The 16466-nt window shown below is 39.2% G+C and overlaps 1 protein-coding gene across 1 annotated transcript in view; it reads right to left on the reverse strand.

Moving 5' to 3' along the window:
* Positions 1–738: 738 nt before the first annotated feature.
* The window catches only part of CDKL4 (cyclin dependent kinase like 4), a gene marked incomplete at both ends in the record, with an annotated part of 30958 nt that continues 15230 nt past the window's right edge, over positions 739–16466 (reverse strand). The window contains 7 exon segments of the mRNA XM_082851279.1: positions 739–840; positions 3030–3164; positions 5427–5483; positions 7192–7274; positions 8710–8838; positions 10281–10349; positions 11461–11551. Of these exon segments, the coding sequence (XP_082707405.1) occupies positions 739–840; positions 3030–3164; positions 5427–5483; positions 7192–7274; positions 8710–8838; positions 10281–10349; positions 11461–11551 (666 nt within the window).

Genomic DNA, 16466 nt, shown 5'->3' on the forward strand with positions numbered 1-16466 from the left:
AGAAAAGGATAAGGAACCGTGATGCACCAAAGGAGAGCAATAGAGTCAGCAGTCAATCACCCTAGGGCATGATGTCACAAGGATGGTGATTCCTTGCAGTTCATCCACTATTTTCTATGTAAATGTATGGCATGTTCTCTAGCTAGCTTTAAAAATAGAATTGTCAATGTCTTATGAGACAGAGAAAGTAGAGTCTGCCCTGGAATTAAGGGATAAACCTAGATGACATTTCAAGGTTCCCTTACTACACCAATAAAAAAACACAAAATAAAACACCAGCATTACTCAACAGACCTGGTTACAATAAGAGTGAATTAAAATGCAGAAACATAATGCTATTCCTTACACAAACAACAGCTAGGCAAGCTATTTGATACTGCTCTAAGACAGTATGTGGTCAGCTGAAGCAAGATGATAAATGTAAATCTTTCTCATAAATCAAAGTATAAGCTCACAAATTCTCGATACACATTGCTTCAAGAGGGGCTGCTCTGATGAAATTGAAAATGTCTCCTCCATATGTGCAGGTTCAGACTTTGTAACATTTAAAGAAAATGTTCTAAAAGATAAAGTTGGCATGTTAAAAGCATGGGCAGAGGAATCAGTAATGATCAGAGCAAAACAATTCTAGAAAGCATCTTAATTTTCATATGGCTCATTTGCATTTGAAACACTGAGAATCCCTATTCCTCTGGTACAAAAATGTGTACCTATTAAATTACTTTCCACTTGAAAGAACTAAATGTTTGGAAGATGATCGAATTTTAACTGGAAGACTTGTTTTCTTCCATCAGGTGTGGGGGAGATGTGGCTTCCTGGTATGAGACGCAACAGTTGATTCTAATAGCAGAACAAGACAAAAATAGGAAAGTAAATTGAAAATAATTCCTATTGGTACAGTTTGATTTAAAGGTGGTAAAACAAAAAGGATACACATGGTGCAAAGATGTCAAAAGACATCAATTTTTAAAATTAAACAGGGTTACTTTTTCAAAAAATTGTGATTCTCTGATACTTGAAAATTTGTTTCTATGATTTATTCTAGGATTCTCAGAGATGTACTATGATTTATTTCAATAAACTCATTTATGAGTGTCTAGTCAGGGTTTAAAAGATAGATGTCCACCAGCTATTAAACAATAATTCTAAGAGTCTACATTCTACCCATCTCAAAATTTTAATTTTGGATATTAATTTTAGGATACTGGCAGAACAGCAAAGATTTAAAACCTCTTTACTATCAACTTTAAACAATATTTAGTCTTCGGGAAATTGCTGGTTATCCACTCAGAGATATAGAAACTAAGATCTAGGTAGAAATTTGAACTTACAAAGTGAAACCACACTATATGAAAAGATCTTTCTGAATTTTTAGTTTATTTTCTGATATGGTAAAATGTCTAGGAAAGAGGTGTATCCTCAGAAAGAAAACCAGAACTTGAAAGACATCCCTGTCTTTCTCTTGGCCTTGCTCTCTATGGACTTCACCTGGAGGAGGGAGGCGGCTAGTCATGGTCTCGTGGTGAGGGCTCTGGTGGGACTAGTACATGGAGATGGACAGGATGCAGATGGCTAAGCACGGAGAACATGACATCGTCTTTGTAAATGACATTCTCTAGGTGCATGCTGCTCTTGGTGTTTCTTTTCCTTCTGTTGTCTTGGGTCTTTGGGAAGGCCTTCTGTAAAGTCCCTGATCTGTATCAGCTGGACCACAAAGTATTAAAGGGTAGCACAGCTGTGAACTGGAGACTTAAAGGGAGAGCAGCGTCCTCACCCACCTGGAGGTGAGCGTGGTGGAAAGTGGATCAGGGACCAAGATGCAGGATGGATCAGGGCCGCCATCCACCCTCTGAGGACAAAGCTGGGGAAGTTGGTGAGATGTTTTTGAGGGGACAGTGCTTTTACACAAAATTCACACTGTATTTCAAATTGCTGCCTCAGACTTTTAAACAAACCCTAATTTTTTGGTTATTTAAGTAAACTCTATTGGGCTTAACTTGCAAACATGTAACTTGAACAGTTAAAGGTAAAATGACCTACGTAATACAAATTTGGATTTTTATTTTGGATAAAGATTTTGGATACATCTTTCTCTCCCAACAAACTTCTATTTTAACTATTGAAAGAGACCACTTTCTTCCTTTATGGTAAAGATGCTAATGAGAAGATAAATGAACAAAAAAGTAGATCAGAGGTGGAGGATTAAGCAAACGCAAAATGTGACAATTGTCAGTTTCTGAAAAATGGAAAATTACCATCTTGGCTTATTAATAAGCAATGTTCACCTACTTATTTATTTGGATAATATTTATTAAGTAACTTTGATGTAACAGATATTGTTTTAGGTGCTGGGGATATAGGTGAGGAGAAAAAAAATCCAACCTCAAAGAAACCTACTTTCATGGAGTTTATGTTTTAACTTCAGAGTTTTGCAAGTAAATGGTAGTTGCCTAATAAGCTACAGAATCAGTGTTCGTCTTTATATTCACTGTATTATTCTATAATATTGGAACATTTTAGGACAGGACTTGGTTCTCAGGTATCTGAGTTTCAGCTCTTTGTATCTGTCCAGAGTTGTCCTTGGCTACCAGAAAAGCCTAGGAAAGGCAGACTAAGGTGCCTGCCACGGGTGAAAAGACAGAAGAGTCAAGTTTCCTTTACTGGGCATCTGGAGGCTACAGAAGGTACCGGGATTCTTCCATAACGCTGGTCAAACTCAGTTCTGCTGTAATTGGGGCTTACTTGTTTGAAACTGTTGTGTTTTGGGTACATGACCTGGCAGGGGGGATATTGAATCAGTGTAAGAAAAGAATTGTGCAATAACTTAAGTGTACTTGGAATAAGATTTTGTGACAATCTGTATATTTTCATAGTTTTATGACATCAATCACCAATATTTATTAGACAAACAAATACAACTAAACCAGTGCAAAGAGAAGATCTTGGTGCCCGCCTAGTCTCACTTTGAAAGGTAGAGAAGGAAAATAAAGAATCATTTTTACAGCACTTTAACTTTTGAATGGAGATACCTGCTGACATCTTCTGTTTCTTCCTTCATTACATGCTTTTCTTTTAATTTGGTCCTCTTGAAAAGAATCAAAGTAGGGGCTCTCCAGGAGTTGGGCACAAGTTAACCTGTCATCTGGATTCATACTCAGACACTCCTATGGAAGACGGGAAGAGCAAAGAAGATATTAAAAGAGGAGCCTGTTTTGTTACTGTGCCCAAAAACTCTGAATAATAACTTGGTAGAGCAAATACGAGTTTAGACAATCTTCAAGTTTGTATATTATCCAGTACTTGGAACTTGTTAATAACTGGAATTGCTCTTCTTTTGCCCTTTCAAAGTCTTTTGACGGTAGATTTGATGAACATTCAATGTCTCAAAGGGGGTAAATGTAGGTCAGGTGCATTTCATCAATGACATTTCTTTATCACTTGTCAAAGCAAATAGTTTGTAGGGCTCCACAAAATGTGGTCCCTAGGCCAGCTACATCAGCATCACCTGGGAACTTGCTAGAAATACAAATTCTTTGGTCCAACCCCAGGCCTATTGAATCAAAAGCACTGGGGGTGGGGCCCAGCAATCTGTGTTTAACAAGCCTTCAGGGTGAATCTAATACCTGTTCAAGTTTGAGAAGGCACCTGAGAATGGATTGGGCTTACAGGGCTTGACCTACCCTCCACCAACCCCCCCGGGGGGTTGCTAAATTGCAGGCGGGTCAGAACAACCTGTCCAGAACAAGGTTGGAGAATTAGACTTCCAGGACAGGGCCTGCAGAGTGCTGGGTTAGGGCAAGTCAGAGCAGTGAGACAGGTAGAAGACAGGTGAGGTCCAGTGGAGCAGTGGTAAGGGCAGTCTGAGAGCTCAGAGGTGTCGGCCTCTGAGTCTCAGGGGGACTCATACTGAAGGAATCCAGCACCCTGGATAGCACCTGGGTAGTGACCAGCGCTAGCACAAAGGCTGGTCTACAAAGTTGACTCTAGGTCATCCAGATGGCTCTACTTTCTAGATCAGAAGAGTTTCAAACCGGGCTGCTTATCATAATCACCTAGGGGGAGGCTTAACGATACAAATTCCAAGGTCCTATTCATAGAGATTCTGCTTCTGTAAATCTGAGGTTATTTATTGGAATGTATATTTTTAAAAAGCTCATTCTGATGAGTAGTCATTCTGATCAGTGGTATGGAAGTCATTGCTATAAATATAACTTAATTGGTTGTTAAAGATAGATACTCATACTAGTATCTCCATCCCTATACCACTAAAGGCTTTCAGCGTCCACACTGAATGGAAGAGGCACACTTTCTAGCATGGCCTCAGTTGGTCAAGCATGAATGGCAAACTGGTCATAGATGAGTTTCTTCTGCTTTTTATTAGAATTGGTCCTTTGTTTGACTATCTCTTTTGGCCCTGGTACAGGGGCTATATTTGGTGTCTGCATGGTTCTGATTTTGCCTGATCTTCTACTGATTTTTTTAGAAAGCAATTTAAAATTTTAGTTGATCCAGTGTATCCAAAATGTTATCAGTTCAACAAGTAATATTTTAAAAACTATTAATGAAATATTTTATATTCTTTTTTAAAGTAATTTTCATAGAAATATAGTACATCTCAATTCTAATCAGCCATATTTCAAGTGCTCAATAGTAACATGTAACTAGTGGCTACCATATTGGACAGCACAGTTCTTTTTATTTTTAAAATTTTTATTTTATTTATTTTTAACATCTTTATTGGAGTATAATTGCTTTACAATGGTGTGTTAGTTTCTGCTTTATAGCAAAGTGAATCAGCTATACATATACATATATCCCCATATCTCTTCCCTCTACAGCACAATTCGTTTTTTTGGTTTTTTTTGTTTTTTTTTGCGGTACACGGGCCTCTCACTGTTGTGGCCTCTCCCGCTGCGGAGCACAGGCTCCGGATGCGCAGGCTCAGCGGCCATGGCTCACAGGCCCAGCCACTCCGCAGCACGTGGGATCCTCCTGGACCGGGGCACGAACCCGTGTCCCCTGCATCGGCAGGCAGACTCTCAACCACTGCGCCACCAGGGAAGCCCTACAGCACAATTCTTGATCTTCAAATTTAAGGAGTACATTTATCCTCATAAATTTCCATAGTCTTGAATATACTGACTTAACAGTCAAATTTCCTAATGAATGCAGAAGTATGGTCTTCATCATGGCAGACCTTAATTATACTCTTTCATCTTCTACTAATTTTAATGGATATGTTAGAAAGATTACTGTTTAAACCACTGATGTTCCTTTAACTGTAATTATTTTACAGTTCCTTAACTGTTTCAATGACTACATTTTTACCTTGGCATTATTTGCCCTACTGTCCACCCCGCCTAGAGTTACCAGCTTCAATCATTATGACTTGCAGTCAATAATGGTTATAATTGATGCTTAGGTACCTTCATGAAATTCAAAGCCACAGGATGCACATCTGAGAACTTTTCTTCAAGACTTTCCTAAAAAACAAAGTAAAGCATTTCAATGTTACCTAACAACAAAGTAATGGATATTTTAAATATATTAGCATTAAGAATACTTTGGAGAAAGACCCCCTAGTAGGTTAGATTTTGAAGATTTTTTAAATTCATATTTTTACATAATTTTACACTACTGTATAGTGTATTGGGAAAAACTGAAGCTATTAACTTCACGGTGTTTTGCAATTAGTGTTTGGTAAATGTTCGTGCTAAATGTCCCCTTCTGAAATCCTACAACAGTACCCTAATATCTACTTATAGGGATGCCTGATCTACTTACAGAAATGCTTTGAGCATTAATGCAAATACACTGAGCTGCATAATTAAGAGCACTACGGAAAGCAACAGAATGATGAACACAATATTCAGAATAGTAAGGGGGGAAGAGAATGGGATTGAGGAAGGGTACATGGGGAGTGAGAAGCTTCCAAGTCAATGGCAATATTCTCCTTCCTTAACTAGGCAGCAGGTACATGTGAATTTGTTGTATTTTAGTCTTTAAATCAAACATGTTATATAAATAATCTTTTGTAATTCAACCTCTAGACTTGTAATTCAACTTTTAACCTCTTATTGTATTTGTTAAAAGCCTTAACAAATATACTAAAAAAGAAATCCAGTACATAAATCAAGGTATTATACGAAATAAATTTAAGATGAACAGGGTGTTTACAGAAGTTGGGACCACCTTAATCTGATGGTTCACAGGTGCCATAAATCATGACCTGGCTTAGCAGACTCTCCCCACCTCCAGCACAGCTGGAGCGTGGCACAGGCTTCCCCTGACCGTCCTTTCATTCTACAGGCAGAATCTAGATCATACAGAGTTTTAAAGATCATAGCCCAAACTTAGGTAACACAGACAGGAAATCAATGACTACAGAGAGTAAGAGGGTCAAGTAGTCATTGGTAGGTTCCCACAAAAAGGCAAAGACCACAGAAAGAGTGTAGAGGTGATCATTGTGGTTTGCAGTTTTGATTTGGATACAACGAGGATCATTTTGTGGAATGACCTTCCATGTGGAAATATATGTTGTGAAAAAATAGTTTCTATTGATTTGAGCTTTGTTTCAGAAGCTGAAGAAAATAGAGAATGCATTTTTTTTTCAAAATAGAGACAACTATGGTAAGTACTGTTTATGAGAAAATAATTATTTCAGGGCAAGGTACCAGAGTGTTTTGATTAAAAGGATCATGGGGGCTTCCCTGGTGGCGCAGTGGTTGAGAGTCCGCCTGCCGATGCAGGGAACACGGGTTCGTGCCCCGGTCCGGGAAGATCCCACATGCCGCGGAGCGGCTGGGCCCGTGAGCCATGGCCGCTGAGCCTGTGTGTCCGGAGCCTGTGCTCCGCAACAGGAGAGGCCACAACAGTGAAAGGCCCACGTACCGCAAAAAAATAAAATAAAATAAAATAAAAAAATAAAAGGATCACGGTATTTATGAAGGAACTAAGCATACTTTCACTTCCAAATTTAAAATTGAATTAATCTTTGAATACATAGGGCAAGTAAACTTTTAAAGCATTCTCCTGGTTCATTTTATGTAGTTTTTACATAGTTTTTTTGACCTGTGTCAGTGTGTCATAAGGAAAACAGGAGCCCAAAGCACAAACATTAAAGAAGAAACAAGTACCCCTTTAAAGAAAGTAGCAACACAAATAACAGAACACCAGAATCGAGCAATTTACCATATCTTCTGGTTCAGGAATACTGATGCCATGGAAAAATGGGTTACTTTTAAAGATAGATTGATGTCTTGGGATTAGTTTTCCTGTTAAATACAAACCACATAACTCATGAAAAATTTACTAAAAGTAACATAATGCTTAAATGGTTAACTTCTGAGGTCCAGATGTGAAAGAAATACTGAGCCTGATCATTCCCTCCACATTTGGGAGGAATGGGTCATTGCAAAAACATACCTTCTCAGGTAAGGTCAATGCTCCCAAGGAACTCTCTTTGCCACACATGGTTTGGTCTGCCATTCAGCCGCCACCAGAGGAGGAAGTAAGCAAGTGGTCTGGAGGGCTTTACACATATGCTCCCATTTAATCTCATAACCATCGCACAATCGTTGCTATTTTTCATTTATACTGTCCCAGTCAGAGAATGAGGCGCAGAGGTTTGATCAGCTGTCTAAAGTCACACGGTCATTAGGTGACAGACCCAGGATTCAGATTCGTCTGTCTAACATCTGCCTAATGTAAATTTCCACAACCTTGCAGGAAATCAATTAAACAGCAGAAGCTTAAGGTGTGGCCTGTAGTGATACTCTACCCCACACTTTTCATGCTGCGGAATTCTCCAGCAGAATGTGTTGGGACCACACAGGGAATTGCATCAGACCAGACAGCAGTAGTTCCCCTGCCCAGCAGCCATGCTGCCAGGAGAGCCTATGGGAAGGGATTAATAAACACCCATCACTTTGTTTGCATCCATGCTGCTGGCGTAAAGCTGCAGCTGATCTTTTGGGTTACGTTCTCTTCCAATCAGGTGGAAGTAGACAAGTGCTGAGGACGCTGCATCGTGATGAAAGCTCATGAAAGAGAGCATTTGAGTCCATTCTTATTCTGCACTTAACTAGTTGTAGGACTTTAGGCCACTCATGGAAGCTCCCAGAGCCTCAGTTTCCTCATTGGTAAAACCAGGCACAATGAAAAATGTTATAATGTCCTTAATGGGCTTTTCTTAAGACTGAAAGAGATGGTGTGTGTGAAAGTAATTTGTAAATTCTTAAGTGTAAAGAAGCGGATTTGAGGAGTGGCAACAGAGGCTGTATAGCCTGCAAAACCTAAAATATTTGCCATTTGGCCCTTTATAGAAAAAGTTTGCTGACCCCCGTGCTAGAGGAAAGGGGAAAATTCCTCCTTCACAGAGGACAGAAAGTGCATCTGAGTAAATATCTTTAGAGTAAGCTCTATGCAGCTGACTCATACCCTTAGCCCTATCTTAGGCTGATAAGGTAAGTAAATGTATAGTTTATTCCACGGCTAATTGACTTGACTTGGAAAGGCATCTGAAAACTCCTCACTGACAGAAGTTATGGCTCTACACATTGAGAAAAGGGTTGGGCTTTGGCTACAACCCAGACCAGCCATCCTGAGTAGCACTTTGGAGAAGAAAGAAAGGTCTTATTGTTCATTACAGTGACATACCACTACTATAACACTTTAGCAACTCTGTAAGCCATAAAATGCAACTTATGCCCAGTGTTCTGATTATCAGATACAGTTGGTCCACATCTGATTTTCCAGGCCACAGTGGCTGGCCTGTCAGGAGCTCTGCAAAAACGCAACCGGTAGCCCATACGTCGACTGAAGAACCATAGTGGGTATCTACCACAAGAAGTTCAGGAGGGGCAGGAATGTACAGTGGAGAAAGGACAGCCTCTTCAATAAGTGGTGCTGGGAAAACTGGACAGGTACATGTAAAAGTATGAGATTAGATCACTCCCTAACACCATACACAAAAATAAGCTCAAAATGGATTAAAGACCTAAATGTAAGGCCAGAAACTATCAAACTCTTAGAGGAAAACATAGGCAGAACACTCTATGACATACATCACAGCAAGACCCTTTTTGACCCACCTCCTAGAGAAATGGAAATAAAAACAAAAATAAACAGATGGGACCTAATGAAACTTCAAAGCTTTTGCACAGCAAAGGAAACCATAAACAAGACCAAAAGACAACCCTCAGAATGGGAGAAAATATTTGCAAATGAAGCAACTGACAAAGGATTAATTTCCAAAATTTACAAGCAGCTCAATGACAAAAAAACAAACAACCCAATCCAAAAATGGGCAGAAGACCTAAATAGACATTTCTCCGAAGAAGATATACAGACTGCCAACAAACACATGAAAGAATGCTCAACATCATTAATCATTAGAGAAATGCAAATCAAAACTACAGTGAGATATCATCTCACACCAGTCAGAATGGCCATCATCAAAAAATCTAGAAACAATAAATGCTGGAGAGGGTGTGGAGAAAAGGCAACACTCTTGCACTGCTGGTGGGAATGTGAATTGGTTCAGCCACTATGGAGAACAGTATGGAGGTTCCTTAAAAAACTACAAATAGAACTACCATATGACCCAGCAATCCCACTACTGGACATATACCCTGAGAAAACCACAATTCAAAAGGAGTCATGTACCAAAATGTTCATTGCCGCTCTATTTACAATAGCCTGGAGATTTAAACAACCTAAGTGCCCATCATCGGATGAATGGATAAAGAAGATGTGGCACATATATACAATGGAATATTACTCAGCCATAAAAAGAAACGAAATTGAGCTATTTGTAATGAGGTGGATAGACCTATAGTCTGTCATACAGAGTGAAGTAAGTCAGAAAGAGAAAGACAAATACCGTATGCTAACACATATATATGGAATTTAAGAAAAAAAATGTCATGAAGAACCTAGAGGTAAGACAGGAATAAAGACACAGACCTACTGGAGAACGGACTTGAGGATATGGGGAGGGGGAAGGGTGAGCTGTGACAAAGCGAGAGAGAGGCATGGACATATATATACTACCAAACGTAAGGCAGATAGCTAGTGGGAAGCAGCCGCATAGCACAGGGAGATCAGCTTGGTGCTTTGTGACCGCCTGGAGGGGTTGGATAGGGAGGGTGAGAGGGAGGGAGATGCAAGAGGGAAGAAATATGGGAACATATGTATATGTATAACTGATTCACTTTGTTATAGAGCAGAAACTAACACACCATTGTAAAGCAATTATACTCCAATAAAGACGTTAAAAAAAAAAAGAAGAAGTTCAGGAGCTCGGTACCATCTTGTAGCAACATAATCAGTGTAGGCATCTCCTGGAACTGCAAATGCATCAGTCAAATCAGGTGGGTCACATTCTCCCAAGAGAGGAGCCACTCCCAAGAGCAGTCAGGCATTCAGATCAGCTTTAGTAATTCTCAGAAACCACGATACTCCTAACAGTTCATGCAGTGAGGCACTAATCGAGTAAACAGTACTCAGATAGTAAATTCACCTTCCCCATACTATGTATAAAATAGATAAGCAATATGCTGTACAGTACAGGGAATCACACCAGTTGTCTTGTAATAACTTATAATGGAGTATAATCTGCAAAAATACTGAATCCCTATACTGTACACCTGAAACTAACATAATATTGTAAATCAACTATATACTTCAATTAAAAAAAATTCAATTTCCAAAGGTACCTTAGCTAGTTAACATCTATATAATCCTAAAAAGAGAGGACCGGGGCGAGGGGGTAGGGAGAATTTCTACAGTGAACTTCAAGTATAAACCAGCCTCCCAATGCATTGTCAAGTCACCTGTGTTTGGGTCCTATCAGGATATTGATTATGTGTATGCCCCCCGTGCAGTGTATCTGTTGTTAATACATGTTTTTTGCCTGCTGCACAGCTCTAGATTCAAGGAGACGTCATTATTTGTCCCCCTTTCCCTTGGTTCCTCCCTCTCTGGGATGACTTCTTTTTTCTCAGCACTGTCTCTGAATCCTCTCTGTCATTTTCTGTTTACTCTCCTAGTCTCATCAGCTCCAAGAAGTTTTTCCCAACCACTCTAGACCACGTTAATATCTCCCTCCAGGGAACCATCTGCCCTTTCGCTTTAGTACTTTATTGCCTGTCATCTTGTATTATTCTTTTGTTTCTTTTACTTCAGATTATAAGTGCATGAAGACCAGAAATGCATCTTGTAGTTCTTTTCCTTTCCTATGGGGCAAAGTACATAAATGTGACATCCAATAAATTGTAGTTGATTGGATGGAGGTGAAGTGTGAACTGATGTACTGACTAAAAGGTTACAGTGAAATTTCCCTTTTTGAATAATAACAATATAACAATCAGCATACATTCAGTATCTAAAGTAAGAATTTTAATTGTATCATTTCATAATCATCTGAATTGGATAAGTTAGTAAAAAACTGCTACTTACTCAGAATTCGTGCAAACCCAAAGTCACAGATCTTGATTATTCCTTGCTTAGTTATTAGAATATTTTCAGGTTTTACATCTCTGTGAATACACTGTAAGAAAATATTTAATTATTTCCCCGAGTCATCAAGACAACGAAGCATAATGAACATTTAACTATTAGTTTATATGATAAACAAAGCCTGTGAGATAAACACAAATATGGTTTTCCTCCATTTTTCTAAAAACTTAAATTGCCATTTTTTTCATTTGTAAATCTTATACCAAAAGAAAAAAAAGTTGCTATATTAGGAAAGAAATTAAAATAATTATTGGATAGGAAAACTGAAAAAAATATTTTTGAGAAGGCAGTATCACATAATTATTTTTTCCACTTTTTACTGAGCCCTATTTAAACAGTAAGAGGTAAAACCCTGAATGAGACAAGGTCCTACTGTATAGCACAGAGAACTATATTTAATATCCTATGATAAACCATAATGGAAAAGGATATAAAAAAAGAATATATATATATGTATAACGGAGTCACTCTGTTGTACAGCAGTAATTAACACAACCTTGTAAATCAAGTATGAGGTAACCCTGAACGAGGTAACACTCAGAGTGCTCCTAATAAGAACGGCTGCCCCCCAAGAATCACAATGCAGGTTGCACAAATATTGCAGATTGGAGAAACTGGAAAAACGTTTGAATGACAGCAAAAACAAAATTCATTAGAGTGACCATCTTATTTATCATCCAGCTCTATTAAGGATGTGTGAAAGGGAGTTCTATTAATTACTACGCGAGGACAACAGCCCACAACTGTCCTGGGCAAGCTGGGATGTAACGGTCACCTATTAACAAGAGATACCAAATATTCGGCCCGAGGGGATGAGTATCCCCAACTAATCTGCAACCATTAACAGCTTTCCTGAAACGTGACCACAGGATGCTGTTGGAGTTGCCCCTGGGAGAGCGGGTCACCAGCGGGAGGCATTCTCCCCTCCGAGTCCTCTATGTGTGGAGAGCTTACAGCTTGCTGCAACACCCCAGGACCCTGAGTGAAGCAGGTGCTCCTTCCTGGATGTGAGAGGGCTTAGCTGGGGGTGTGGGTGAAGGTGGGCTGAGTGAGCCCCACTCACTATTAGTCCAGAAATGGCTATTCCATGCTGTGGATGCCCCAGGAGAAAACAACTCAGGCCCTATTCTTCAGAACTTTAGCTTTCCAGGTTATCCTCCCTCCAAACAAGCACGTAGATAAAAATGATGTTGCTCTTCTTGTACAGCTCAGCCCTCATGCAGAACTCTGAACTTTTCAGAGCACTTCTACATGAATTAGTTCATCCTTGCAACAATCCTGTGATTGCAGGTGGCTACCGACGGTCTCCAGATTAAGTACCACAACAATCAGCTCTTTCTGCCTCACTTCTCTGTTGTGCTGTCAGTCTCTTGAAGTATTCCTGTCAAATTGACAATTTTGAAATAATTTTTTTTCTTCTATAATAGCTATCTAAAAAGAGAAAATGTTGAACCCTAAATTCATTTTGGGTCACAAAAACGGCACTGGTACTAGAAGCTTGTTTGTATTGTCTCAATTACTGTCAACTGTCTCATAATTTGTACAACCAGCAGTTAGAAGAAACTTTTTAAGGCCTCTTAAAAGTCCTAAGGCCCTAGATATTAATTTTTAAAAATACATTGTTATAATATAAGCCAGCATAGTTTTCATCCTACCTTTTAAAGCAACACATTTATGAAAACTGGATTAACACTTTGCATCATATTCACCTATAATAATTAGTGATTTAATAAGAATAGGTTATATCCCTCAGGTGAGTTTGCATCGGATTCTAAAATTTCTGTACTATATGTGTCATTACTAAGTAAATGGACTTACATTGATACCTGTCTATTGGCCTATTTAAATATGCAAATCCATGTGAAATTTACAGCTACTTATTTTCCAACCAAAACATACAAAGGCAATGAAGTATTGATTATGTCCCAAAGAATCTGAAAAAATTTTTAGTGTAATGCAGGTAAGAGAAGCTACAAATAAGAAGCTACAGCGGGTTCGTGCCCTTGTCTGGGAAGATCCCACATGCTGCAGAGCGGCTGGGCCCGTGAGCCATGGCCGCTGAGCCTGCGCGTCCGGAGCCTGTGCTCCGCAACGGGAGAGGCCACAACAGTGAGAGGCCCGCGTACCACAAAAAAAAGGATAGATGGAGTATTATATAATAGAAGAAAGAAAAAGAGAGTAAAAATCACTGGAACAGTAAGAAGCAGAGTGTGGAGAACAGAAGATGCTTAGACATACAGCATTCACTTTCTCCACTGCAAAGCTGCACTCAGTGCAAACTCTGTAATGCCTCTCGCAATCAGCTTATTTTCCACCTAAGAGCAATAACTTGCAAGTCAGTGTAACCAAAACACTTTGATAAACTTGGGTATCATACACAGCTTTTAGCAAACATTGCTTAAACTGGGTTATTGCAGCTGATGCGCAATCTCATTTTTACAATCTCAAAAGCCAGCAAGAAGAGGTATTCATGGTATTTTAAACCTGACCCTTAATTTTAGGAATCATCTCCAGAAGCTTCCCTACTAGAAGCTGCTTCTTTATATAGCCTGAATGGACATCTGAGAAGGTTGTTCTTTGAGCCTTACGGATGGATACTCATAATGAGAGAGGAAAGGAACCTCCTCCCTGACAACTAAGTCATTGATATCAACAAGATGATGATGGATGTTACAGCCAGACATACTCGTATTTTGGAAGTCACTGTAATTTTGTCATTTTGACATGAAGTTCCTTTTTTTTTTTTGGCTGTGCCGTGTGGCTTGCAGGATCTTAGTTCCCTAACCAAGGATCAAACCCGGGCCCACGGCAGTGAAAGCACAGAGTTCTAACCACTGGACCTCCAGGGAATTCCCAGACATGAAGTTGTTTTTCTCTAATCGATACGTCAAATATATAAAAATTCATGAGTTGACAATGATGCTAAATGGTCACTTTAGTTACCTCAATCTAGCCATATTATAGGGTAAAAAAAGAACAAAATGAGTAGGTATTTTCATAAGTCCAGTGCTTCTCAAAATTTAATGTGCACATGAATCACCTGGCGATCTTGTTAAAATGCAGATTCTGAGTCAGAGCTGAACGGGCCTGAGAACCTGCATTTCTAATGAGCTCTCAGGTGATCTCTACAAACCACACTTTGAGTAGCAAGGCCTTAATCCCTTACTACCGTAACCTTCCTTTCTTGCTAGGATCACCACTCTAGAGATGAAAAGGTAGTCATGGTCACCACAGGTTGAAAGCTGGGAATCTTCAGCAACACCACTTGGGTCAGACTGCCTTTTCTATTCTTTGAGAGTATCATGAGGGCTCCTTTAAAATAAGGAGAGTATAAAGGTTTTCGATGTAGTATTGTAACAACTTACATATGATTTAGATTTTTTTTCCTCTGTGTGCATTTTAGACAATAGGTTTGTTAAAAAAAAAAAAAGATACATAAAAGCTTACCACAGCATAAGAAAATGGGATAACCAGAGTTCAGAAGTAATTTCCACGTTGGAGGAAGAAATTTTGTCTGAAAAATTATCCATTTTTAATAAAGGCCATAGATTATAAACTGGAGGTTTTCAATATTTCAAAGTTTAAGGTACAGAACGTGTTGTTCCAAGCAGAGAAAGAAATGGTGGCAGTTGCATTGAGCTACAATAATGTTTGGGTCTACTGGAAATAGTAAGTAGTAATCAGGTAGGTAAGTTGATTGATTGACCCACTCATTCATTCCTTCCTTCATCCAGTTATTCAATAAATGTTTCCTGAGCACCTTTTATATAAAAAGATCCATGCTAGGCTAAAGCGATACAAAGATAAATCAGCCACAGACACTGTATTCAAGCTTATAATCAGTACACAGGAAAATGTCTGATTATATAGGGATAATGTACAACACGGTAAAACGAATTTTTAAAAAATCATTTTAATTACCCATAAAACTCTAGCAACAAACTTAGGTGAACTTGAATACCTCTCAGAGCATGGTGAAAAGCAACAGAGATGTGGATTCAATTCAGCATTATCTTTAGTAATTATTTGAAAGTACAATTTGCATCATGAAAAACAGGTTTATGTATCTTGTGGACAATATCCCTCTATACTCTATCAATAGAAAATAAAAGCTTCTGACTTATCCTAACAAAACAAACAAACAAAACTTCACTGACTTTCTTAAAGCTAAAGGAAGCTTTCCCTAATAATTGAAATTTAGTTCCATGATCCTGTACTCTTTTTCAGCAATCCTAGACTACTATGATAGATATTCTGCTGGCATCAAAATTGACCATATGGTAGTCTGTATCCTTGCCTCAACACTGCCTCCGTGTAGGCACCAACGCAAAAGGTCTAGAGTTATTTTTTAAAAACTATCATTATAGCAAAAGCACCCAAGAGCCTACTTAAAGAAGCTCCCACTGGCCTAAGATTTGAACATCAGAGAGAACAATTATTGCAGAGGAATGAAACACATCAAATACATAAAATCCATTCGTTTATGACGATACCCTACACCTCCCCAAAACCCTTCATTATTCACTCTTGGAGGCTGCTAACACACTGGCTCATCACTCTTGAGTACTGACAAACAAAGGGAATAATCACATATTTATCTTACTGTACTTTACAGTAGCCAGAGTCCATGATGGTAAATTCTTCTCCATAGAATTCCAATTAACAAATGCAGAAGGAATAATAGAATTAGAAAATCACCACCTTTTAACCCTAATGAAATCCTGGAGAGAGGTAATAATTATCTATGAATGCTAAAACGAAATAAAAGATTGACGGGGGGCTTCCCTGGTGGTGCAGTGGTTGAGAGTCCGCCTGCCGATGCAGGGGACACGGGTTCGTGTCCCGGTCCGGGAAGATCCCGCATGCTAGGCCCATGAGCCATGGCCGCTGAGCCTGCGCGTCCGGAGCCTGTGCTCCGCAACGGGAGAGGCCACAACTGTGAGAGG

The sequence above is a fragment of the Leucopleurus acutus genome, assembly GCF_964270905.1.
Source record: "Leucopleurus acutus genome assembly, chromosome: 12".
Taxonomy (NCBI): Eukaryota; Metazoa; Chordata; class Mammalia; order Artiodactyla; family Delphinidae; genus Leucopleurus; species Leucopleurus acutus.